At 38.0% G+C, this 25765-nt stretch overlaps 1 protein-coding gene across 1 annotated transcript; it reads right to left on the bottom strand.

Annotated features, from left to right (window-relative positions):
• Window positions 1-18452: 18452 nt before the first annotated feature.
• On the bottom strand, window positions 18453-22533 carry LOC108239874 (keratin, type II cytoskeletal 8). The gene is made up of 9 exons (XM_017422895.3): window positions 22072-22533; window positions 20665-20873; window positions 20499-20559; window positions 20316-20411; window positions 20044-20208; window positions 19825-19950; window positions 19516-19736; window positions 19370-19428; window positions 18453-19260 (listed from the first exon to the last, which is right to left on the bottom strand). The coding sequence occupies exons 1-9, from the start codon at window positions 22429-22431 to the stop codon at window positions 19154-19156; spliced, it is 1404 nt and encodes a 467-aa protein (XP_017278384.1). The 5' UTR covers window positions 22432-22533; the 3' UTR covers window positions 18453-19153.
• Between the last annotated feature and the right edge of the window lie 3232 nt (window positions 22534-25765).

Raw genomic sequence — 25765 nt, 5'->3', positions numbered from 1 at the left:
GTGACTTTGCGCTCCAGTAAATCTTTGCTGTTCAATTCTGGTGTACCTTTTCGCTAAACTTGCTGCTGCAGAGACGACATCAACTGGTTTCCCTGGCAGGAGGAGCAGGTGTGGCACATTAACCACTTTTCTGTTACCTGCCGTCGTCTGGAGGCTAATGTGGCCTGACGGAAACCTAAATTAAAAAATATACATCAGGCTCTGTTGGTGATGAATGCTAGCATCATATGTAAATAAAACACTGATACAAACTGAAGTTTTGTGATACGGTTCTGTTGGGTTAAAATGTGCAGAAGCTTTGATTAATGAGGACAATTTGTGTGTTTATTTCCAAACAGCAATCTTGCGTTATCTTCTTCATCATACTTGCCCTTTACCCAAATTACTATGCAGTCAGTGCCTCTGTGGTCACTTAAATGCCTCTTCTGAAGACTCACAATGCCTGCTAGTCTTTGGAGAGCTGGACAAGTAAAATCAATTTAGCTATTAAAGTGTGCAGTGTTAGTACACCTTCATTAGTGCGAGCTTTTCAAACAGGAAGGGATGTAATCGTCTGTGCTCCCCCTCTCTCCGCAGCGCTTGGCATTTCAGCACAGTGGGACAGATTGCAGTCAATAGACTTTTAATCTTTTACCAGTTTTCATAACAGCATCTTTCTACCAGCCAGTTAAGTGACCAGAGACGATTTTGGGCCCCAGCATCACCTTTGTCACCCCATTATTGTAAGTTTTTATTTTAAGACTTTTTGCAATAAACTGCACAGAGACAAAGCCTTCAGATTTTTGTGACAAACTAATTTCTTTAAGTTACATAACAAATAGTTTATTGCTTTCTTCTCTGTTCAAAATTAGTGTCAAGCTACAAGAAAGCATGTGTAAAATTAATATAACACTATATATATAGTTACTTTCTAACAACACAAAGCAGCTTAGTTCATTCAATACTAAACCAGATAATGAAAACTAGTCTAAATCAAATGTTTCCCTTAAAGGCAGTTTAAATGTTGGATTTCACTTCTGTGCTCAGGGATCATTTGACAACGAGTTAATCTAAAATTAAAGCTCTGGAAGTCTAAATCCAATAGAGCACCTGACGAAACCACAAGGATGAGCTTCATATGTGGAAGATCTATACACTGACCCTCCAGGAACTACTTGATCTACTGCCAGAAACCTATAGTGGACAGAGGTGAGTCCCAACAGAGTTGTGTGGTTTTCATCTTCTGGTAAACATGCGCAGATTACATTTTTCCCTGACTAACCTTTGAACCCTTTATTGTGAAGTATTTGCGGTACTGTAAATGCAGTACTTGTGTGCAACAACAAGTGTGCATGTTAATAATCCGCTTTCTCTATTTTTGTATTCTTACACTACTTTTAGCTTTTAACCTATAATTTTGCTATTTTTAACTTCTAACTTTTAGATACTTTGAGTAAGACATTTGCTCTTTTTAGATTTTAGCTTGCATTTTTGCTATTTTTAGCTTCTGTTTAGCTTGTGTTTTGTTGATTTTAGCCAGTGTTTTGATTTTGTTGGCTTTTAGACTTTGGACAAAACCTCAATGTTCTTTTAAAGAAATACTTTTTTTTTAAAAAAATCTGATTATTTGAAATGTCTGCTAGATATGAACTTATGCACATACAGTATATACATTATATTATTACAGTATACATTATCTGTAAGTAAGGTTTATAGCTGCTCTACATCTCCTCACCATTTTTAAATAATACAAACATTTGCTCCTGGATAATATCCAAACTCATGCATCCTCAACAGACCTCACAGTCAGGAGTTGTGTTATAATGACACCTTTTGTTGTCATCAGCCATTACAAAAATGCTGTACTGGCTTTTGAGGAAAAAAAAAAACTAAAGACTGTGAAATGGAGCGCACAAGGAAAGATGGAGCTCCACATGTTCGTGGCCCGTTGAATAATGCATCTTTTTATTTGTGAGAAGATGAGACTTCCAGCGTGTGCAGGATCCTTCAGTCTGATGTTGTCAGGCGAGACTCGCCTCAGGTTCATCAGCATTCCCAAAGACGAAGCACAACTATGAGTGTGCATTATGCAAAATCAATCAGTTCTGCATTTTCTTGCGTGTTCGCCAACTTAATTCCATTCCCTAATGCCCTGTTGTCACGACAACTTTATTGCATATTTCCATCACTTTCCAAAAATAAAAAAAGGGAAGAGAGTGACTGATGAGGACTTGCTGTGCATCAAATCTGTAGCTTAAAGGCTTTTCATTTTAATATGCACTGTGACAGAGTATGAACAATAATTTAAATGTATCAGGTTTTCATTAAAAAACACCTTCTTTTCTGTCTTTTTCCACTCCAATTTATATGCTGCACATGACATGCATGTATGTAAAACCCAAAGCATGCTTTTGATTTTATCAAAACATTTTGAAATTACTGACAAAAAATAGGAGAAACCTTTGATACTGTCAGTCAAATTCCCAAGGGTGAGAGATGACACATGACATGAGACAAAACAACACACTCTCACATGCAGAGGACAAGCTTCAGCTTCTGTTGATTGGCTTACCTTCAGTCCTCCAACAGATGGGTTTTTATTACAGTTTCGTGTGCCGATGTGCCAACCTGCACCCAGAAAATTGGCATGTGCTCCAAACAGGCCTTCTGGCAAATTCACACAAGGGCTCCGGTGTGGTGTGCCAGGCTGAGCAAAATCATTTTAAGAGAAGACAGAGACTCAACCACCAAGGTTCCAAATTTACTGGGATAATAAAACACAGAGCAAAAAGGTCATTTCAGCCAAATCTCAAAAGGTGTGGTTTTAAATTTTCTTAAAGGAGCTTTAGCATTCAAGATCCAGCTCTGCCCATTTTGGCCAATATGAGGGATGTTGTTAAAACATGTCATACCCAAAGACTGTAAATATAGGTAGACCTTGGACCAGAAGCCAGAAGTTGAAGCCAGAACAGGACCAGCTTCCCTGCAGGCTGGTTCCAGTACAAGTTTTAAGTCCCACCTCCTCTATGTAGATCATCGGAAATTGGGCTTGTTCAAAAATAAAAATACACCTCAGAATTTTTGTTTCAGGTGTTGACTCGTGTAGATTCACATCGATCTTACACTGTTGCTGTATGTTCACATATTTTTTTTTCTAACATGTTCAGCTGTAATCACGTCATATGTTCTTAATAGAAAGCTAATGTAAGACCATGATAATGTGCGGGGTAGTAGGCAGCATCAACACTGTACAGATGCTGGTTCAAAAAATACAACATGGCAGCTCCATTAAAATGGTTCCTCCCAGCTTCAATTCCCAACAATGAGAGAAGGCAGGAACAGTTGGTCAATCAGTATAATATGGTCATGCCTGAAACCTAAATGATTGAAATAATGTCAACAGTAAAGCAGTAAAATTATTCTGTTTTGTTAGAATACATTTTTAAAAACTGCTGTCATACATTCCTATCCGTCTCTATAGTGTATGTAAACAAAAACCACATTGTAGAAGGGATTTTTTTCATAACACCGGTATGAAGTTTAAAATGTGAATAAAAACAGAAGGCAATGATTTGTAAATCTCATTTACCCATACTTTATTCACAATGAAAAATAGTTAAAATGAAAATATTTGCTCCTTTTTTGGAAAAAGTTTTGAACTTTATGGCAGCAACACGTCTAAATACAGTAGAGACATGGCCAACAAAAAGCAGTGAAAATAGTTGGCACAAAAGAGGAAAAAGCTGGAGGAGCAATTTGCAAAGAATTAGGTTAATTAGCAGCTGGTCAGTAAAAGATTTGGGTATAAAATGATCATTTTATGGAGGCGGAATCTCTCAGAAGTAAAGATGGGAAGCGATATACCAGTCTGTGAGATAAATGTGTCTAAAAATATTTGCATTTATTTAATTTTTACCCAACATCCAAACTGTTTTCGAAACTGGTGTTATATAAAAAAAAGTTTCTCTCAAATCCTCATTAAAATTTAAAATAAAAATGTTATGATGCAACTGTGAGCCATATGGGATGAAATAGAGAAGAAGACATTTTGAATCTGGGCAGCAGTCACGGTGGTCCAGTATAATGAATACAAATGATGCCTCATGTGCAAATTGGAACCACTGGAAATGTGACCCACAGTCGTGGCACTAAAACCTTTTTATATTACACAAAATAAAATGGTTTGTTGAATATTGAACAGAACGGCGCAGGAATAAAACATACACGGTGTTTGATTATGTCAACTTTTATTTATTTATTTACAGGTATTTCATCAGTACGCAAAATGGACTCAAATTAAAGTCATTTTGTGAAATGTCAGTAAAATGTCAAAGAAAGGCACTATTTCCCCCAGTGAGGCTTGTTAAGCATGTAGTGAAAGCACAGTCCTCCCTTTTGTTCATCATACTCTCTCATCCATTTTATTTAGCATTTTTGTAAACACTTTGCCATTTGATTCATGATAACAGCTATAGTCTCTCGGAAAATGATAACAAAGCTACATTTCCTCATCAGAGAATAGTGATTACTCAAATGTGATGAACAGGGTGCACCCACATCTTTCATCTAAATGTCAACTTTAAGAAGCTCTGCCATAACTCACTCTACCTGAACAATGCTGACTATAAAAGGATGAGATACACATCTGGTTGAATGACTGCTATTTTTTATCACCCATCATTGAAGGCAAACGCAGGGAGATAATGTTTTAGCCCATGTCTGTGTGTGTTAGTTTTTTCTGTGCTGTTAGCAAAATATCTCATGAACCACTGAAGGAAATCCATCAGAAAGTAATCACTGGATGTTCGTCTACAACTGATTAACTTCTGGAGTCAACCCGATTCAAGATGGCTGCCACAGCTAACTGACCTTAGCCTACACAAAAATGTTATGCTATGGTAAAATTTATTGTGGTATTAGATGATACACATACCCTCAGCTCTAACAGATCATGCAAGATATTACAATATTGCATGAGATTGTATCTACTGTTATTTTCATGGTTTTAACAAAATGGTTACAACTCCATTATTTCTCAATGCAGGATGATCTTCATCTAATACTCTGGTGGGAAAAGAGAGGGCTGATAAACCTTTAATTATTATACTATAAACATTTACCTATAAATATGACCCCATATTAATGTTCTCAGTGCTAACAGGATGCTGCATGTTCGAATGTATGCCCTTATTCATGTGGACAGTCCACACTCTTACAGGGTAGGAAAATTAAATTTTAACAATACTGTAAGACCCGGCGATGAACTGTCCACATTTTCTTGCTAAGGCAAGCTTCCTGTAGGTTGAAAGATTTGCCCTTCCTGTCTTCATGTCTTTAAGTCATGCCTTTCTGTGTAATAAGCTGCGGACACCTCCCCACAGTGTTTGCATTAGATATGTGCTAAATGTGGCCATAAAAACGTCTCGCTTTGACAACACCATTAGAACAGATGAGGAGCAATGAAAGGTGAAACAGAGGTGATCATTTCCAAAGGCCCGCCGCCAACATTCTGATTGGCCTTAGGTTTCAGGTAATGACCTGCCACTGCGACTAATCTATTGCAGAGCGGAAGCAGAAGACACCTTCCTCGTCTTGTTTCTCTTCCTCTTCCTTCAGTATGAGAGGACCTGGTTGGATTATCAGAGACTCGTAGGCTCTCTGAAGTTCAGCAGGAATGATGTGGAGGTCACTGCTAGGTTACAGGCTGCAAAGTAAAATAAAAGTTATGCTTGCTGTTTATTCAGAGCAGTGAAGTGAGTGTATGTTTAAAAGCAATTTAATAGGTGATGGCTGAACTGCTTTTCCAAATGTGTAAATCTTTCCACCTTTAACTGGGCAGCAGATTTCACTGTTCAATTGACTGATCCCCACTGAAATGTTGCTTTTTAGAACAACACCTTTCCAAAAAAGTTGGGTTTATGAGCTCTAGAAATTATTACATTCACTTCTTTATTCACATTTCACACAACATTGCAATTTTTTCAGAATTAGGATTGTTTATCAGCAACAGTTTAAAGAGCTGTTTTTAACAGTCCAAAGGACATTGTGTAATTATACAACAGTACCCTGACAACAACAACAACAACAACAACAAAAATACATTTAAAACCTGCATTCTAAGCTAACTAGATAACCAACACATTTTTAGTATACAGCTTTTTAAAACAAACTCTTACAAGACCTGTAGATTTCATGTGGCAATGTATAAAATGATTTGCATAATTCAAATACAACAGATGGTGTTAGGATTAATGATGCGTGAGCAAGTTGTAACAAAACATATTGATCCTGTGGTTTCTTTCAGAGAAGATCAGTAAACTGTGTTGAAAGTGAGGACAGGTCAGAGGAGAAGAAGCACTGAAACACAGATATCGATTGAGTGATTGATTGATTAATTGCTGAAGTGCTGGGAAGAAAACTGACGCACAGATAACAAACCATGCAGGTGTGCAAACAAAGACAAACACTAAAGAGCAATTTGGAGGTGGATGGCTGTTTGCAGCTCAAGGAGGCAGCACGTCGTGGAAACCAGGAATTATTTTTACCACGGCTTAACTACAGTTTAATAGAAAACAGGAACTTATTGAAATACATCAAGTCAGCACAAGCAGCATAAAAGAGACAAACAAAATCTAGCACAGTCCATGCAGGAAGGAAAAATAACCAAAATCCTGTTACTTTAACAGATCTGACTCAAAGGTTCATCACTAATGAGAACATTTCTCTTTTTTATGTCTTTTTTGTTACACTTTTTTTCTTTAACATAAAGAAAAAGCAACTTATAGCATCCATTATGTCTCATAATGGGCACAATTCCTTTATATGACCTTTAAAAAGTCTTTCTTTTACCCCTTTTGTTGTGGGAACACAAGCAACCTAACACAAGTGTAAAAGCCAAAGCCCGGATCCTCCCTGGACATATGAAAAGAGTATAATATTTCATAAACCCCAAGAGAGGACTGCAGTGAGGTCAGGCAGGGTTGAACTTTCTCAGCCTGCAGCTACTGTGACACTTTAGAGTTTAAAGGAGACAAATTTATCCCTGCCCATCCTGTCAGAGCTTTAGCTTGTTAAAACTTTCAAATGTAAATATTAAATTGGGCATACAGTAAAAATAGTAGCAGCTGTCAAAATCTCTCTGAAAATGTGCATCTTTACTGTCTAAAAGAATATATTTCATACACAATCATGCAGTTGTGTCTAGTTTTGTGGGTATGGTGTTCCCACGTTGCCTACCCCCGGGAGATTGAAAGTAGCAGACAAAACAGAACAACCAGAGATTCAAAGTTTATATGGAAATACACCACATTGTCTTTTTGAAAGACTGGTTTCTGATCCTGTTATGATGTGGCCACTTTCCGCGGTCAAAGGAGTGACGACAGAAGGACACGACGGAAAAAAATGTCACGAATCCACAGTTACCCATATCTGTGATTTGACTGTGTTCCTTTCCTCCACATATTTTATGTTTACATTTGCCATAAAATAAATTAAAGCCATTTAAAACTTTAAAACTACAGTTTATTCTGCTGCCAGCAGAGGGTGCAGTGGCCTTCCTGCCCTGCGTGACCACAGATGACCTGCAGCCTCTACATATGCACTCACACCCCGGGGCAGCGGCGTCAACAACACAGTTGCACAACAAAAAGATGGAGACAAGTTTCATCTAAAATCTGTCCGTGACACAGAATACAATTCTGAGATGTTTCTACAACCATAATCAGTGCGTAGCTATTCTAAGCACATTCCTGCGGAGTCGTGACCACAAACAACACAGATGAGGGGCTGAGGAGCACTGTGTGATGACTCAACTCTGTGTGTGTGTGTGTGTGTGTGTGTGTGTGTGTGTGTGTCTGCATACCAAGCAGCTAATTCTGTGGCCTTCGCTCAACTGAATGTTTTCACATAAAAGGCCTCAAACAGTGCAACACCTGAAAGTGCTACAGGGTGACTGATGAACAAGAAAGGACAATCAAAAAGCCTTTTTTAGGCAAGAAACAAAGGTTTTCATGTCATAAAACCATGGTAACAATTATTAAAAGTCGTACAAACTGCTATCAGCTTTCTCCGGCTTCATTTATCAAAGAAATATCATGATTGTGAGCAGCTTTAACATGCTTTTCTGTCTTGCTTCGCTATATCACGGGTTATTTGTCTTGTAGGAATGCATATTGCACTCTGCCTTGCATGCCAAAGTTTCAAACAAAAATCTCTGACGACCTGTTAACACTTGTGTTAGGGAAGACTCTGAGCTACCACTACACTAAATTTTAGCTCAGTATTTGTAAAACTGGCTGAGCTGTTTTTGTGTTGTCTGTTGTTAAATGTGCAAAATCAGGACAGTGTCAGGACCGTGCAATTTATACAGAAAAAACAAACAAACATTTGAGCATGTAATTTAGACTAAAAAGCGCAGTTTTTTTTAAGTGAGGTTCTGTGGAAAGAATATGAACAGCTAGTATCTTACCTGTTGCAGATACCTGTTTGAATAACTTAGTTTTGGAGAAATTAAGTTTACTCTGATCAGAATTACAATCGAACAGATAGTCTGAGTGGAGCAAAGACCAAAACAAAATGCTGCTCTTTTAAAATTGCTCCAAACTCAAACATTTATCAGCAGTTCATGCAAACACTATTTTATAAACATTCACATCCCACTCAGTTTCATTTTAAATATGAGTTAAACATTGCTTTTAGTTTACTGATATTTTACATAATGGTCAAACCTTTGGATTCAGAAGTACACTGAACTGTGTGGACACATTTATATACTTTTACTTCTATTTTTAATTTTTTTTTTTTTTACAAGTTTTCAAGGTTGAAGTTTAATTTATTTTGCGGGAATATGTTGGAATTGCAATTTGAACATAAAGTCTGACAGATCACAAGTGTTTTCGCACTGAAATCTAACGGCTTCTGTTCTGTGTGTTTGTTTTTGAAGGATCTTGTTCCAGTACGCTTCAGCTGAGAGGGAACAAATTAGAGGCCCACCAATCACTTTAAAGTGGCAGCCTTGTCAGTTCTTCTGTGAAAATTCACTTTGAGGTCTCATTCAGCTGCAGTCTTACACATTTCTGCTTTAACCAGCAAATGACGAGGCTTCTATAAGATGTGATAAAACTCATAAATAAACATTTTAACAAGTCTCCTCAGTTGGCCTGTTCTCACATCCATTGCCTGTCCAGCTCCATCAAACAGCCAAACCCAGCAGGGTTAATCAGTGTCACTAATGGATACCGAGCTGCCGGGAGACATGGCCATTACAAGTGGGAGGAGGGATCATCGTCAGAAGGATATCAAATTAAACATTGTTTATGGTTAAAAAACAAAGAATGAAACAGGATTCTTTATTGGACAAGCAAATCTAAGAAAATCAGGTATAAATTTTATATATGTTGCTTTAACAATATTTTGATGTATAGTACAAGTATGAACAATTAATATCTTACCTATTTGAGACAGATTTGGACCAGATCTGACCAGACTGCTGAGCTAATGGCTAGTCTGAACAGGGCTAAGACTGAAGTGGGTTGCTGCCAACTTAAAACCGTCCCGAGCTCAAAACATTCACAACATCTCAATTGATCTTGTGAATGCTATTTTAAGAACCTTCGTGTTTTGCTTTATTTGTACATTACATGATTTTTGACATAAAATTCTGTTATTCACAAATGCAAATAGTGGTGGCAGCAGCAGCTAGCTTTAGCACTTCTATGCAGTTTGGGACACTTTTGGCAGGATTTTTTTATAGTTTCTGTCGTAATAACATGCAATGCAATGATGTAAATGTTTATAAAATAGTGTTTGTCTGAATCACTAAAGTTTTTAGGATTGGAGTAGTAAGAAGATTAGAGTATTCCACTTTGGTCTTGGGCCTACTTGAACAAGCCATTAGCTCATCTGGTCAGAATTAAATTCTATTTTGTCAAAAAGAGGACATTCAAAGAACTATCTTTAACAGGTATGATATTAACTGTTCATAACCTTTCCACAGAACCTCACTTCCACAAAAGTTTGAACTGAAACTTCAGAATTACACACATTTCAGGTAATTATAATAAAACTTAGTTGTGAAAAAGACTTATTACTCAGAATAAATTCCTTCTGCGCACAGAAGGAAGGAGGAATTTTGTTAGTTTTAAAATCCTCATTAAATGAAAACAACAAAAGCACAATGAATTTCAAAATACATTGAGGGAAATATTATTAACAAAAATGATAAATTTTTGCCCATTTGTTTAATTTATGAGCCATTAATTATTGGTGATTGCACAGGGAAATTAGGAAAGGATAAGTCAAGCTACATGTAGCTCAGTTTCAAATTAACATTCAAGAAAAGCCCTTTAAGCAAGGCCTATCTATCAATTAAACTGATGTCTCATCAGTTAAAGGTTATTTATACAGCATACTGTATGCTTTAGGTGCTCAGTGTTGTGTATGGCAATAAGCCTCCGAGACAAATCAATCACAGCACCGTTTGTTGAATCATGATAGAGCTTGGTCAGTCATGGCCAAATTAGCTTTATGCTGCTTTCTGGAAGAATTGTGTAACAAATTTAAGGCCTAGTGTGTATTAAAGGAATTTTGAAAAATGATGGAGTTATACCCATTCCTGGATAAAAAAAGAAATGTTGTCTAAAACAATTAGTTTTATAGGACTGACTATATTGACCAAAAACTTAAAAAAAACCAACACACGTAATGCTTTATTTTATTTCTATTTTTGCTCAGGTTACACACCTCAATTTTAAAACAAAGCATATAATTTAGATTCAACTTATCTTGGTCGATTCTCCCAAAAGCAACCAAAGCTCTTTTCACACTCTGTTTGATTTGGCGTGTTTACACCTTGTCTGTTAATTCTGCACAGCGAGACATCCTGGTAGGGATTATTCCTGGCTTCTTAAAAGGAGAAATCCAATACGTGTCATATGACCATGTGAACCAGCAGAAATGTGACTGTCTCTCACTGTATGTGATATTTGAGAGCCCTGAGTTTGGTAATATTTACAGTACATTCACACAACTTTTGCTATTTGAGCTTCATTACCCAAACATATCAAGTAATAGTTAGAAGGCCATAGACTGTGTTGAATTGTGAACAGTTACTCGTAAAGTGAAGAAGTTATAAAACCGCAGATCATTGTTTCGTAGAACCCTCTGAAGGTGGTTAGGTTTGAATCCAAATGCAGGCAGTGCACAGAGGAACTCAAAGAAAAACTAATTTAGTAAAAGGCTGACATGGCAACAACAACAAAAAAAAAGACCAGAGTTGCAATGAACACGAGGGGTGAGACACGCAGAAAACCAGACAGCACATGAGAGCCACAATAAACCAGAGGGCAAGTGAAGGAGATGAACCGGTTTTAAAGGCTGAGGGTGATTGCAGGTGGACACATGTGACTGGAACGAGGGACAGGTGTGGTTGGTTAAGGCAGGCTGACAGATACTGAGCAGAGGAAAGGTGAATGATGACAGGGAACACAAAGGGCACAGGGACCAAAAACCATACAAAGATTTACAACAACAAAACTAAACATAAGGACAACCAAATAACAGAATAAAAGAAATAATAAACCCAAAGATACCCAAATCCTGACACAGAAAAATTAAGAGGAACGTCAAGAGTCCAATCAAGGATTTCAAAAATTGCAAAAAATAGCTCCCAAAAAGAGCAAACAGATTATTACAGTTTGTGAATGTCGACTTATGTTGTAACTCAAGAGAAAGCATTGGTAAAACAAATTATAATCATACGGTGACAAATCCAGGAGTTGTTAAAGGTAAATAATGTATTCTGCAGGGACCAAGTCAATCACCCCGATCAACTGTGCTGAACATAAAAATAAAGGCAGAAAGGAAAACAAATAAGATCTGATAACATTTGCAGTTTGGGTCTTGAAAATCCGAACATCGGGGACACTTTAGGTTTTATTGTTTTATCCTGTAGATTTAGGCTCTCGTTCCTTGCACAAAGGTGTCCCCTCCCCACAAAAAATATGGTGATGTTTATTTGTTCATTTATATTTTAACTCCTGAACTAAATGATAAAGATAATAATAATCCTAATAAAACTAGCTATAACAGACAAAGCCCCTCCTCTAATCTGAATATGAGTTGTTTGAGATTAAAGCCAACAATCTTCAGTTCTAACAGGAACTTTCTGAGCTGATTTTCCAGTTTAAACCACCAGACAACGAGTAGCTTCATCTGGAGCCACATTTCACTAAAACATGGGAACAAACTGCAGTGCAGCGCATTGGGTAACAGAAATTGAGTTAAGTGACAGATAACTTGATTGCCAAACACCTGTAGACTGGCAATTTCACTGAAGATCACCTGATCTGTTATTTGGGAGATTGTCCCAAAGTTCACACATATTTCTAAGTTTATTCACTTTTTAAGTTACTTCTTGATCATACTTTTCTTGCCTTTAGAGCAGGGGTGGGCAATCAGGCTTCTGCAGAACATGAAACGGTAGTTAAACCACTGAATTGGGTGTGTTGGAGCAAGGAAACAAGGAAAACATGCAGGATAGTGGCCCTTGAGGACCAAGATTGCCCACCCCTGCTTTAGAGTATTTTGTTAACAATCTGTCATGCAGCTCCTCTTGCCAAGAAAAACTCTTAAGTTTTATGTTATGTGGTGAAAAGTAAAAATGACCATTGTCCACAAAATAACCATTTGGTTTAGAGTTACTGACATATTTATTGAGCAAATCTCAGTAATATTTTTGCCAAAGTTCCCAGATTTAATTATAGTCTTTGTGTCCTTCATCCTTCAGAGTGGACAGCCCAATATTACGATGTGCGTATTTTATTTTCTGCACCACTCTTTTCTGTTTTCTCTCCTCTAAGGTTATCATTTCTCCCTGATGGGTGCCACCACGTCAGACTGTCACTGCCTCTTTATGGTTTTTCTCAGCGCTGGCACCTCCCTGCCTGTGACACACTATCATTTTCCCCTCCAGCAGTTTTCAATTTAGATTGTTAAAACCAGCATGTTCTTCATAGACAGGAGGGAAGTAAATAAATCTTAAAGGCTGCTGTGAAAGCAGTGACTGTTTCTCTGTAAAGCGTTTCCATTTGATCCGGTGTCAAGAGTCAGATTGGTCCAACGATCCCATTAGTCTGGCACGAGCTCTTACATGGTCTTGTCTGTGTTTTTGTTGTTTGGTTTTCTTTTGTCTTATTTGTCCCCAGTGAAAATGTATATCTTTTTCAAAGAGTAAAAAGTGTCTGCTTCATTTTAGGTAAAAGGATGTTTTAAACTAAGGTAATTTTATCATGCTATGGGATGGAGTTATGGCTGTATTGGTCAAACCTTGTAAATGACGTTTAGTGCAATCTGTTAACACTCAGAGTATGTGTTGATGACGACTCTCAGCTACTACCCCACCAAATTATAGCTCAATATATGTAAAATTGACTAAGCTATAGCCATTTTTTAGTCAAAACGTAGTGCAAAGATTTTAAACAAATATCTTGTACAATCTATAAGCGATCAACATATGTAATAGTGATTAATCTTAGCTACCAAATTTGATGTCGATATCTGTAGAAATGATTAAGTTAAAGTCAGTTGGCAACCATCTTCTATTAAAGTTGAGTCCAAAAGTTATTCAGTTGGAGATGTATATCCAATGATTACTTTCTGCAAGTTTTATTAAAATTTGTGTCGTGGTTCATAAGAAAATTTTGTAAGACATGGATACACACACGCCTACACAACACATGAGCAAAAACATCATCATCCATCTTCATCTTTTAACAGCGTGTGATAATGAGACACTTTAAGGGCAAGCTCAAAAATTGCATTGTATCTTGTTGCGCTACTTTACTTTTAGTCCCACTTCATTTCCTAGAAACTTGTCTGTGTTACATCTCCATTTGTCTGCAACTCTTCCAAGCCCCCCTCGACTCTGCAGAACCAACTCTACTCCACTCATCCTGTAATGAACAAGAAGAGAAGTCATCAGGTTGCTAATTTTCACCCACAGAGCCTCACTCCTGGGCTTTGCACAAAAGAGGCAGCACCTGCTTGAACTCAATTCATTTTCAGCAGAGCCGCCCTGCTTGTTTGACTGAGACGAAGCGGGGCATAACATGATACCAGCTTCGGCACTCATTATTCAAAAGACCCCCAGAGAGACGGCTTTCTGTCCCAGGCCGACCTTTGCTGGTTCTCTGCAGACCTGATTTAGAGAGGTGCCAGAACAGCTGATCCAGTCTCACCGAAAATAAAATGAGTACAAGCAGGTGTTGCCCTTTTTGAAAAGCCCATGATTCTCACACACAGGGAGTGAATTATTAGTCCTGGTCATTAATTAATAGCTGTTTGTTTTCTCGCAGGCCAATGGTCACAGTCCTTTGTTCAGAGGTACTCCATGCTTTCATGCTGGGGTTGTGATCTAAAGTCTGGTACACAGAGGAAATACCAATAATAAGCTTGTTTGTTGTATCTCTACAACTGGCTATTTGATTTTTATTTGCTCAGTTAATGTCTGCCCTAAAACTGAAGACTATTGACAAGGGTACCCTAAGGTGTTTTGGCTCAACAATAAAATGTCTTCAAACTAACTGATTGAAGCCATTTTCATCATAGTTAAACATTTCTTAGCAGGACATAAAGCTTACCAAAAAATTAAAGGCTTAAAATCTTTTGTGCCATGTGTTCTGCAAAGCAGAAATCCTCAGTCTGTCTTTCTAATTTGGCTCTCAATGTTTTTTGTAACTGGTGGTGGTTATCTTTCAACAAACAGAACAACATTTTTTTTGGAAAACTTTATTACAAACTTTTATTTCTGTTGGGACAAAATAAAAGAAACATTTTTCTTGACTACTCTGCTGGTTTTAGACATCAATAGGGCCTTTCGTTTGGCACAAAGAGGGTTCCTCCCTTGTGTTTGTCAATGGTGTATAAAATGATGACAAGTGAAGATGTCTGCTGTCGTAACAAAAGCTCCTCAGGGAGAGAGGCAATAGCAACAATGCCAACCCAGTAAAATTACCCAACTTCTGTTATTGATTATTAACTAAATAAGATCATTTGTCTCTTTTAAACACAGAGTTGAAGTTAGGTTTGATCAGGTGCTGTGAGCAGGAAAATTGATTACTGTTGGCATAGTGCATTTGATTTATTATTAATTTAAGCCTCTGTAGACCAAATGGTATGAGCTTCCAGACTACAAATTGATGATCACTGAGCTTGTGGAGGGATTATGTATCCTCTCTGTCCCGGGAACACCTTGGGATCACCCAGGAGGAGCTGGAGAGTGTCACTGGAGAAAGGGATGTCTGGGTTTCTCTCCTGGACCTGTTGCTTCCATAACCTGACCACGGATAAGCAGTAGAAGATGGATGGATGGATGGATGGATGGATGGATGGATGGATGGATGGATGGATGGATGGATGGATGGATGGATGGATGGATGGATGGATGGATGGATGAGCTTGTGGCTGGTTTGTTGGCATTGTTATCAGTCTGAAATATATTTTACAAAGCCCAGATGACAGTGCTGTTTAAAAATGACTTCATAATGTCTGATGATAAGCAGTTGCAATACTTTAATGAATCTGGTGATCACTGACTAAACAGCAGGGCAGATGGATAAACTCCAAGAAGATTCCAGTGATTTTATTTGTGTGCAAGCCAAAGAGATGGAACAGCTCAGAGTGGTTTTACACTGAAAGGGTTATTAAATTCAAGCTGCCAGAGTATAGTTCTGTCCCAGATGTTTCCACCTGATCATAGCTGGTGTGCATTTAGCAATTTACACATTTGTTTTGTTATATCTGTTCTACATGACCTGCGATGGACTTGCGACCTGTCCAGGGTGTCCCCCGCCTCTCGCACAGTGACTGCTGGGGATAGGCACCAGCTCCTCACGACCTGGAATGGAGAAGCGGGTAAAGAAAATGGATGGATGTTCTACATGACATCTAGCCTCAGACCCATTCAGACCTAGTGCTAAATTTCATCCTGAATGATCCAATTGCTATCAGAAAGCATTAACTACAAATGTAAATGGCCTCAATACACATTAAAACTGTCCTTACTCAGACCAACTTCAGAGGAAGTCTGGACCTTTTTTTATCTACATATGTTTAATAGTCTGAACACACTCCATCCTGAGCACTACCATGAAAGCACCTAATGAACTGACATGACCCCACAAGCTGCAGATTCATTAATTCAACTTCTCAAAGTAAAAAACTTAAAAATAAAAATCTGCTTAGCTACCGGCTGATTAAAGAAAATTAAACACGAATCCTTGTGAATATTCTTAAAACCTGGCTTTTTGTTTGTTTGTTGTTTTGTTTGTTTGTTTGTTTGTTTGTTTGTTTGTTTGTTTGTTTCTTTGTTTTATTTGTTTGGGGGCTAAAAGACTCAATGAACTATTTATCAAAATCATTCTTAATAAAAATGTCTGTTTTGTCAGAATTTTATCTGTTAGAATTACTTGCGCCATACTTTTGGTTGGGTTTCATGAAAATGCTGAATAAATTCAATTCAATTAAACTTAGACAATATTTAAAGGAAGGCGTACTGCCTGCCACTTTGCATCCCAAAGTTTTAATTAAAAACCTCAGGCAATCTATTAGTGCTCAGAATATGTGTTGGGAATAACTCTCAGCTACTACCACGCCAAATATTAGCTCAAAATCTGTAAAACTGACTGAGTTAGTCAATTTTGTGTTTTTTTATGTTTGATTCACCATGGTGATCATCTTGATTTGAACTGACAACAAAAGTTAATCACTTGTAAAGGTACATTCAGTTATCACTTTCTGGGAGCTGTTGTAAAATCCAATTCTGGTTCATGATATATTTTGCAAACAGACAAACAAATGAACACATGCAGACACACACAGGTGCACAGCTGCCTGCCTTTCATCGCGGCATGCAATTATAAAAGGAGTGATTTCCTTCTGTCTGCCTCCAGGTAAAAAGATGAATTGCCTCTAATTGTTTTATTGCTGATGTAACTTTAGTGGAAAATTGAAGTTTTGACATGCAACTAGCATCTTCAGTATGAGGCAATCCAACTTTAATTCCTCTTGGCCCAAACTTGAGAATCGCTGTCAGAACTCTGAGCCTGAGGTGAAGATTAAACAAAGTTTACCTGTCACTGCAGGATTCACGTTTGAAAAGGCACTACCATGTGCAACAAAAACTGTTTGTGTAATTTGTGTTCAGTCTACAGTTTAAGCAGGATAAAAGATTAAAGGCCTATTTCTCTTAAAGACATAGTTGTTATCTTTTGATGTGGGGTTTGGTGGAAAGGTTGTGAAATAATTAATAACTTACTTTTAAATAAGTTTTGATTAAGCTGAAATCTTTTGACTGAACCAACAAGCTAATTGCTAGTCATAGAGTAAAGACCAAAGTGTTTTTTTAAAATAACTTCTATTTAAGTTTTTACACCAGTTTTCTTGGAAGCTATATTTAGAAACCTTTACACTGCTGTCAGTTTAGCGTTGTCTGGTTTGTTTTGGCAGAAATATTATGATATTCCTGCAGGAAGTGCTCCAGGCTGCACCAGAAGTGCTAGTTGTTGCTCTTGCTATTTGCACTTGAAAGAATCATAAAATCCTGTGTAAGTCATTGTGTAATGGAAATTAGTGGTAATGTAGCGGTTTATAAAATAGCATTCGCATGAACCGCTATGAAGGTTTTAGGATTGAAGTTGCTTTAAGGTGGCAGAATTTTTTTTTTTTTAACTGCGTTCCGTTTACCCTGGAAGTAGGAATTCAGTTTTGAGATTGATGATAGACTCAACTTTACCGTGTTCCAGTTGCAACTTGGAAAACCAGTAGGATTTTATTTTAGTTGTGCTTGGTGGCCAGGCCAAGTCTTAGCACTACAGGCCAGTAACAATGGATTTTTCAAATGACTGCTAATGCGACTAAAAGTGGTTAAACAGTACTATGTGTGATTGGATTACTGAGAAGCAAACTGAAACAAGTTTATTACTGCAGCTGTCATGATGTTTCATGCAAAAGTTAGCCATGTTGGAAGTTGGAATTACGACTTTGGGGGAGATGCCAATTGATTTTTCGGACTTGTAACTTAAAACTTTTGACTTCTGAGTACAAATTATTTGCCCTACCTATTAGCTCATCATTAGTCCTGAACAAAATAAACTATATTTCAACAAAATGAGGCCATTAAAAAAGGCATCTACAACAAGTAAAGTATACTATGTTCATAAGCTTTTCAAAGAACTCCACTTCAAAACATCTGAACTGTAGTTTTAACAACTGTCAGAGCACATCGTTATGAGATTATTTAATAATATTTAATTTATATTTTTTATGTTATCTTTAGTTTTTGAGTGGTTATTCTTAGCAGTAGCAAAATTAGTTTTTGAAATGTTTTTTTTATAGTAATAGGAGGTGTTCGTGTCTGTCTACATTAAAACATGAGCTTTATGTTTCTTGGTTGTCTAAAAAAATGAGTGAGGCAGTCATTCTTTTTTTCTCAAATTCATTTTATTCAGATTTATCTCATGGTACATTCACCAGTCTTGTCACCGAGAAGGAGTTTACGAAATAAATCCGGTCTCAACATAGTTTTTGGTTAAAAGGCTATTTGGAGGCAAAACTAAGAGAAAACACTGACCACAACAGTAAAAAAAAAGAGCAAGCCAATAACCAATCTGCTCAAATTTGAACTGTAAACATATAAAAGTCACTCTTTTTCCCAATTGTGTATTTCTTCATTGATCAGATTTTGTTATTAATTTACTCTTCTTAAATATATCAGCTCTCAAAGATAAAATCCTCAAAACATGAGCCAAAGGATCTTACATAACAGGCTGTGATGCACAAAGTTGACAGCATAGTGGCAGATGTTCAGACGTTTTCCTTGCTTAATTTTAAAACTCCATAAAGGCCTTTGTTTTTCTTTTTCCTTGTTTGATGGATGTCAGTGCAGAAAGGAAATAACTTTGTCATGTTAACTGACCTGAAACTTCAGAAACTTCTGTTATATGATGTTAAACAGAACAGAGGAGAAAGTTGCCAGTTTAAGGAAAAACTTATTTTTGGGATGCTCAGCTCTCTTTTCAAACATGTTTGACAGCATTGCATAGCACCATGAAAGAGTACAGATTTAGCCTAATTTCAAAAGTTTCTGAAGGGGAAGAAGGATGGCTCTCCTTTTTAGACTTTAATAATATTTCCTGGAACTGGTTGTTGTGACTGTTGACTTGATGACACCACCATAACCACCACCATAACCACTGCTATATCCATCAGAGTTGGATTTGTACTGACCTGCAACAGAAGACAAATGGTGAGTGTTATTACTTGTTTTCATCCTTTTGTGTTGGCACATTGCTTTTTTTGCCACATTTAATTATGATATTGAAAATCAGACACTTACCACCTCCTCCAGAGGACTGCTGCACATGGACGACGGCGTTGGCGCCACCACTGTTCAGTCTTAAAGTAGAATGGTGGAGAGTTAATACTTAATTCAAACCTAAGGCTTCATCTATTAAAAAAAGCAAAAATTTAGGTTTCACTCACCTGTGCTCCTCTCCCTCCAGCAGTTTTCTGTAAGTGGCAATCTCAATGTCCAGGGCAAGCTTGACGTTCATCAGGTCCTGGTATTCACGCACTTGGCGGGCCATGTCTGTCTTGGCTCTCTGCAGAGCATCCTCCAGGTCCTTGATGCGGCTTTTGGCATCCTTCACTGCCAGCTCACCACGGTCCTCAGCCTCTGTAATCTGAGCCTCAAGGTTGGCCCTCTGTGAAAAAGGATGTGAGAAATGACTGAATAACTTCACATGCTCTTGAACGGTGCGGTCTCACTGGGGATAAGTTCTTGAAATTCACCTGTGCCTTGACTGCCTCGATCTCGTTCTGAAGCCGAGCAATCATGCGGTTCAGTTCAGCAATCTCAGCCTTTGTGGAGCGCAGGTCTGTGTCACACTGTCCTGCAGAGCTCTGCATCTCATCAAACTGTCAATAAAAACCAGAAGGTGTATTAAGAACATGATCCAAAAAGAAAGACGGTTATTCATTACAAACCCACAAACCTTTGATTTTATTTACCTTCTGCTTGTACCAGCTTTCTGCCTCAGCCTTGCTGCGGGCGGCCATGTCCTCATACTGAGCGCGCACTTCAGCCACAATAGCATCCATGTCAAGGCTACGGGTGTTGTCCATCTCCACAATGACAGAGGTATCCTTGACCTGACCCTGCAGCTCACGAAGCTCCTACAGAACCAACAGTTGAACCTCTTTAGCTATTTTTTACAGTCTGAGAGAACATCAGTAATAATTTAGATTGTAAAAAAAAAGGTTGATTTAAAAGTTGTACGTACAGCCTCAAATATAGACCTGAGGAAGTTGATCTCATCCTGAAGAGCATCACATTTAGCCTCCAGTTCCACCTTGTTCATGAAGGCATTATCAACATCCTGGAAAAAAATCATACAGTTTTTTTAACCATGTCTTTTTAAAGTACAAATACCAATGTTTAAAGAGCCGTATTAGTATTTGCTCACCTTTTTCAAGAGCACAAACTCATTCTCAGCAGCTGCACGATTGTTGATTTCGTCCTCGTACCTGTTGAAAGACAAGCCAAAACATCAGCACAATGCCATTTATTTTGGACATAAATTAACAGTTTGGATTACAGCTACTGTTTGTGTCATTCTTGTAAGCACTCACTTCCTTTTGAAGTCCTCCACACAGTTCTGCTGGTTTTTCAGCTCTCCCTCCAGCTTCATCTTCTCATTGCCGAGCCCGTCGAGTTGTCTGCGCAGGTTGGCAATGTAGGCCTCAAACATGCTGTCGATGTTTGAGCGGGTGGTGGTCTGTTCCTGCAGGAGGCTCCATTTGGTCTCCAGCATCTTGTTCTGCTGCTCCAGATAACGGACCTGTTGAGGAAAAGAAAAAAAGACTCGTATCATTTTCTAAGATAGTAATTTATTGTCTTTTGTACATTAAGGGGACTTTCAATGAGGCTTGGATCTATCATAAAAATAAAAGCCTTTAAAATGGGAGGAGTTGGGTTAAAAAAGGGGGCGGGGATTGAAGGGTGTGTCAGTTCTGGTATCTGGTTTAAAGATGCCCCACCTTAACTGCATGACTGAGTAGATGTGTATCTAAAATGCCATACCTTTATTACAATACTCTTTTTAACACCAAAAATTGTAAAACTTTTCAAGTTTTATATATTATATATATTATATATTTATATATATATATATACATATACACTGTGTTTTCTTATAATACAGAATAGTACATTCAGTCATCACCAACTTGTGAATGTGGCCATAGGTGTTTCAGCTATTGTTTTTCCTGTTGAGCTATGACTCATCCTGTCTGCTTGCTAAGCTATCAAAGTTTCCCAGCCATAAAAAAAAAAAAAAAAAAAAAAAATAGGTGTGGCAGATCAACTGCAGAGGACAAAGCAGTACAGTACTTTGAAAATAAATACTTTTCTTCGTGTCTGAAAATTAACCTGTAGAATTTCGAAAGTTGAGAAAAACATAAAATAGCCATGAGATAACTTTCATGGATGCAATTTGTGTGGTTAAGATTCAAATCAAGTGAAAGCTGATTTACAACTTTGTACTTAACATTCATGTTGCCCTTAACAACCAGCTGATAGGTGCAATGTGCAAATGGCAGACTTTGGACTGTGTGGTAGTAGTGCAGATACATCCCTGTTCTGCTTGCCAGTCTAGCGGGTAAAAAGTGTGCAGCAATATAATCGCCTCCTATGTTTATTTAGTGGGCAGAGAGGCTCCCGTTAGCTCAGACGTGGCTTTAAGCCCAATGTCATCGAACTTGGATGGGACTGCAAGAGGAGGGTCAAAACTGTCATACTGGCAGACTAACTTGATGTCTTCTAGCTAATCATTGCTGAAAATGTCACAGAAATAATATTCTCAATATTCCTTGCTCAGCAGTTTTATCGCACAACCCACATTCCTAAGTGCTAAACTGTATACTTTTTCACAGGTCAAAGATAATTTTTTCAGGTTTCCTGAAGATGAATGTAGCTCATTTGTATCAAATAAGTTAAGCTTACTGTAAATGCACAGAAACTGAGAGACTAAAACCAACCTTGTCAATGAAGGAGGCGAAGCGGTTGTTGAGGGTCTTGATCTGCTCCTTCTCCTGGGTGCGGACAACCTGGATGTTCTTGTCAAACTCCAGGTTCAAAGGGGCCAGAATGCTCTGGTTGAACTGGACAGGTGTAATTTGTTGTGGAACAATAGGTCCGGAAGAATAGCCCCCACCAAAGCCAGAACCAACACCGTAGCTTGTTGACCTGCCGCCATAACTAGCCCCTGATCCAGAACCATAGCCAGAACCATAGCCAGAACCAATGCCAGAACCATAGCTGGTCCTGCTGAAAGATATTGTTGATGAGGACCTTTTGGTGGAGCTGGAAGGAGCTAGTGACATGGCTCTCCTACTCATTATGGCTGTGTCAAGGATTGTCTGCTGGCTGAGAAAAAGAAAGCTGAAGATGTGCAGTCTTCAAAAGGAGAGCCAATTCCCTCTGAGTGACTGACTTCTAACTCTGTCTGCTTTTATATTCTACCAGAAGAGAGCTGGAGGGGAGGATCTTCTTCAGCCACCTCAACCTGTCTTCTCACTTTTGCTGTCAAGCCACCCCTCCAGCTCCACACCTACAGGTCTGAGTGACAGGAGCGGCTCGACCTGTTGAACAGGTAGGGGAGGGATTGCCAGGAGATAAGCCAGGACACACCCTGCAAAGGGAAAGGCTCTGAGTGAGGAAGAAAGGGTAAATTTTAAAGTACCATTATCTGTTGAAATCAGCCACCTTTTAGGTGTTCTTGAGTTGTTTCTTGATGGGATATGAAATAATTTACGGTAAATTTATATAAGCAGAACTTACACAGTACAAATAGAAAAACAAAATGTACATTTCTGCATTTAAAGTGAGAGGTGTCACCCTTTCTAAAGCTGCACAGACAGATTCCTGCTCAGGTGAAACGACTCTGTGAAGGTTTCGGCTTCTAACAGAACAGCATTCACACATGCATGAGTAATTATTCTGTGTGGCTGTGATGGGGACATGCTCGACCCTCTCAACCTTTGCATTGTATTGTTTTAACATTACAGCAGCTTTGTTATTTTTCCATGGAAATAGAAATCCGCGGAGTGTTATAGGCCAAAAAGCTAAGCCTGGGGTAAACAAAAGACTAAACTGCAAGAATGAAGAGATATTACAGGTTTATCCAACCAAATGCTCAAGGGAGAATTAGCTCATTAAATTCCTGTTACAACAGTGATATAAAAAAAATCCTTAATGCTAGTAAAAAAAGTTCTATGCTTCAGGCATTTTAGGCTTACAGTACCATGCTTTTTTTTGCGAAACTATCCCTTCACATTAATCAGTGCGGCCTTAAAGATTTAGCGATTGTATTTGTAGCTAAAACAATCCACCACACCCACTCTTTCTATTCTCAAGCACATTAGTTTCCTCTCTCTGCACCTTTTTAGGGGTGAGTCCTGCAGTTGTTGGCATTCTTCCCAAGCTTTTCACATGAAGTTGCTTTTAATTTCTACTATGGTGTGAAAGTTTACCCTGAAGCCCAAATTCTTCCTGTCTCAAAGCTATTTAGATAAAAGTAAAGATCTTCTAATGTTTCATTTGAAGTTTGGGCGAACATACTTCAATTCCTAACTTTTTTTTATCCACCAACAACTAAAAGGACATGCAAATGTAAATATCAGTAGGTTCCTGCTTTTTTTTCTTAGGCTTTGCCACATCATAACAGCAATACTCAGTGTGCATACATTAGGCAAGATGATGCCAATAAATCAAACTACTCAGCCGTGATAAAAAAATGAGAAAATCGCTGGCACTTAGACGAAAGACCTGCATCTTTCAGAAGATTGGTAAACATGAGATTTAGAATGAGGAGATCGGAGTAAAACAGATTACAACAGATTTCCAAAGAAATTTCTATCTATTGCAGATCAGTGAAGATAAACGAATGGACACAAATTGCATTTGTTGGAGTGTTGACTGTTCTTGTCCAAAACGCATCATCCTTCATAGCTGTTGTTACTTCAGAGCTCAAGCCTGGTCAAGTCAGAATACTGGAAACAGATAAACATGAGACATTTTTTACATTTAGTAAAGGCCCCTGCAAATGGTACGGTTTAGGGTTTTTGCAAAAGCTGAGCAACTTTAAAATGCACTGAAGTGGGAGGAAGATTGTAGGTTCATGTGATGTGTATAACGCTTCATTCCCGTGGAAATGTTTGTGTAATGCTTCCTATGGGGGTGCAAAACCATTGTCAGCATGACTTCAAGAAAAAGTATTTGTCTTGCACATGAGCCAACACAGTTTGTCAAGAAGAGAAAAACAAAAGGTTTGTAAAAATGCACACAAGGAGGGAAAAGCAAACTGTTTATCTTATATAAATTAGAGAAATCCAATTAGGAGAGGGATACTGTTAAAGTAGAAAGCAACAAATCTGACCTTTACATCAAGAAAAAGTTGAGTTGCCTTTCTATTTTATGTTGATTATTTGTGAATTTCTTGTAAAGTGAGTGAACAGTTTGAGCTCTACTTGAAATGTCTCGTCAGGGAGAAAGTTTTGTTCAAGAGAGAAAGGGCGTTGGGAAATAAGGTCATCACAAGTCTTTGCTGTTGCCCTGCTTCACCGCTCGACGGGACTGGCTTCCTCATACCTGACCCTCACACTCTTTAAGCAACAAAGCTCATCAGAAGAAATGATGTTCACAAATCCTATCAAGCATTAATAAAAGATGTATTTCTGAAGATGTGCTTTGAGAGGCCTTGACACATTTCACATATCGTCACAATTCAGATCAGAAGATATCATTTGTGGCCATTTTTAATTTATTAAACATTCTCTTTGAAGCTGCAATCATGACTGCCACAACAGTTAATTGGATACATTTTATGGATAAATGTAGGCAACAATGCTTCAAAAAATGCTCTGAAATGAACAGTGTCTTAAAGAAAACAGCTCTATTTAAGATCAGAAAATAAACTGAAGTGAGCTAGTGAAACCTACTTTGCAGATTTTCCTTTTGTACCTGTGCACTATGTGTAAACTGGGTGTGGACACTACAATGTCTAAGGTGTGGTTTGGTAGGCTTTAAACTGAGTTTTCAATGAGTAGCCATGCACAAAAAGCACTTATAAGGACTCATATAATGCTGCAGAAAGGCTGCATTAATCATCAGTCTGTTTAGGTGTAAATGAACGCTGATCTGTGAATGAATGAAGAATATATGAAGAGCAGGTTTCTCGTATTTATTCAATGAGTAATGGTCACTTTAGACACGTGATAATCCTTTCCTACTCGTGTTGCGAAAACAAAGGTTTGATTCACGTCTACTAAGTTTTTTCAAAGTCAGGTCAGGTCAAAACATTAAGGTGTGGCAAATATGTGGATTTATGTGCTATTAAGTGATACACATTTACTGCAGTGGTGCTGCAGGAGAGCACAAAACTGTTTACTCATTTAAGGATGTCCTGAGGTAGCTTTTAGGTTTGTCTAGTTTATGTTTTTAATTTGTTAGCGTTACAATCCACGGACAGTTTAACAAACATAAATACGCACAAAAAAGTCTTTCATCTGGCTTCAAACTTGAGCACACTACCCTCAGCTGTTCCTGCTGTCTGTAAAACTTTCATTTTGCTAAAAGCCCAATGAACGAGGTAAATAACATCATCTACCCAATCATTTTCAAAGTGACTCTCAAATTACTCAAATTACTCTCAAATTCACGCAAAAACTATTT

Source organism: Kryptolebias marmoratus, linkage group LG4 (genome assembly GCF_001649575.2).
Source record: "Kryptolebias marmoratus isolate JLee-2015 linkage group LG4, ASM164957v2, whole genome shotgun sequence".
In the NCBI taxonomy this organism is placed as follows: Eukaryota; Metazoa; Chordata; class Actinopteri; order Cyprinodontiformes; family Rivulidae; genus Kryptolebias; species Kryptolebias marmoratus.
This window is presented reverse-complemented; position numbering and strand designations above follow the sequence as displayed.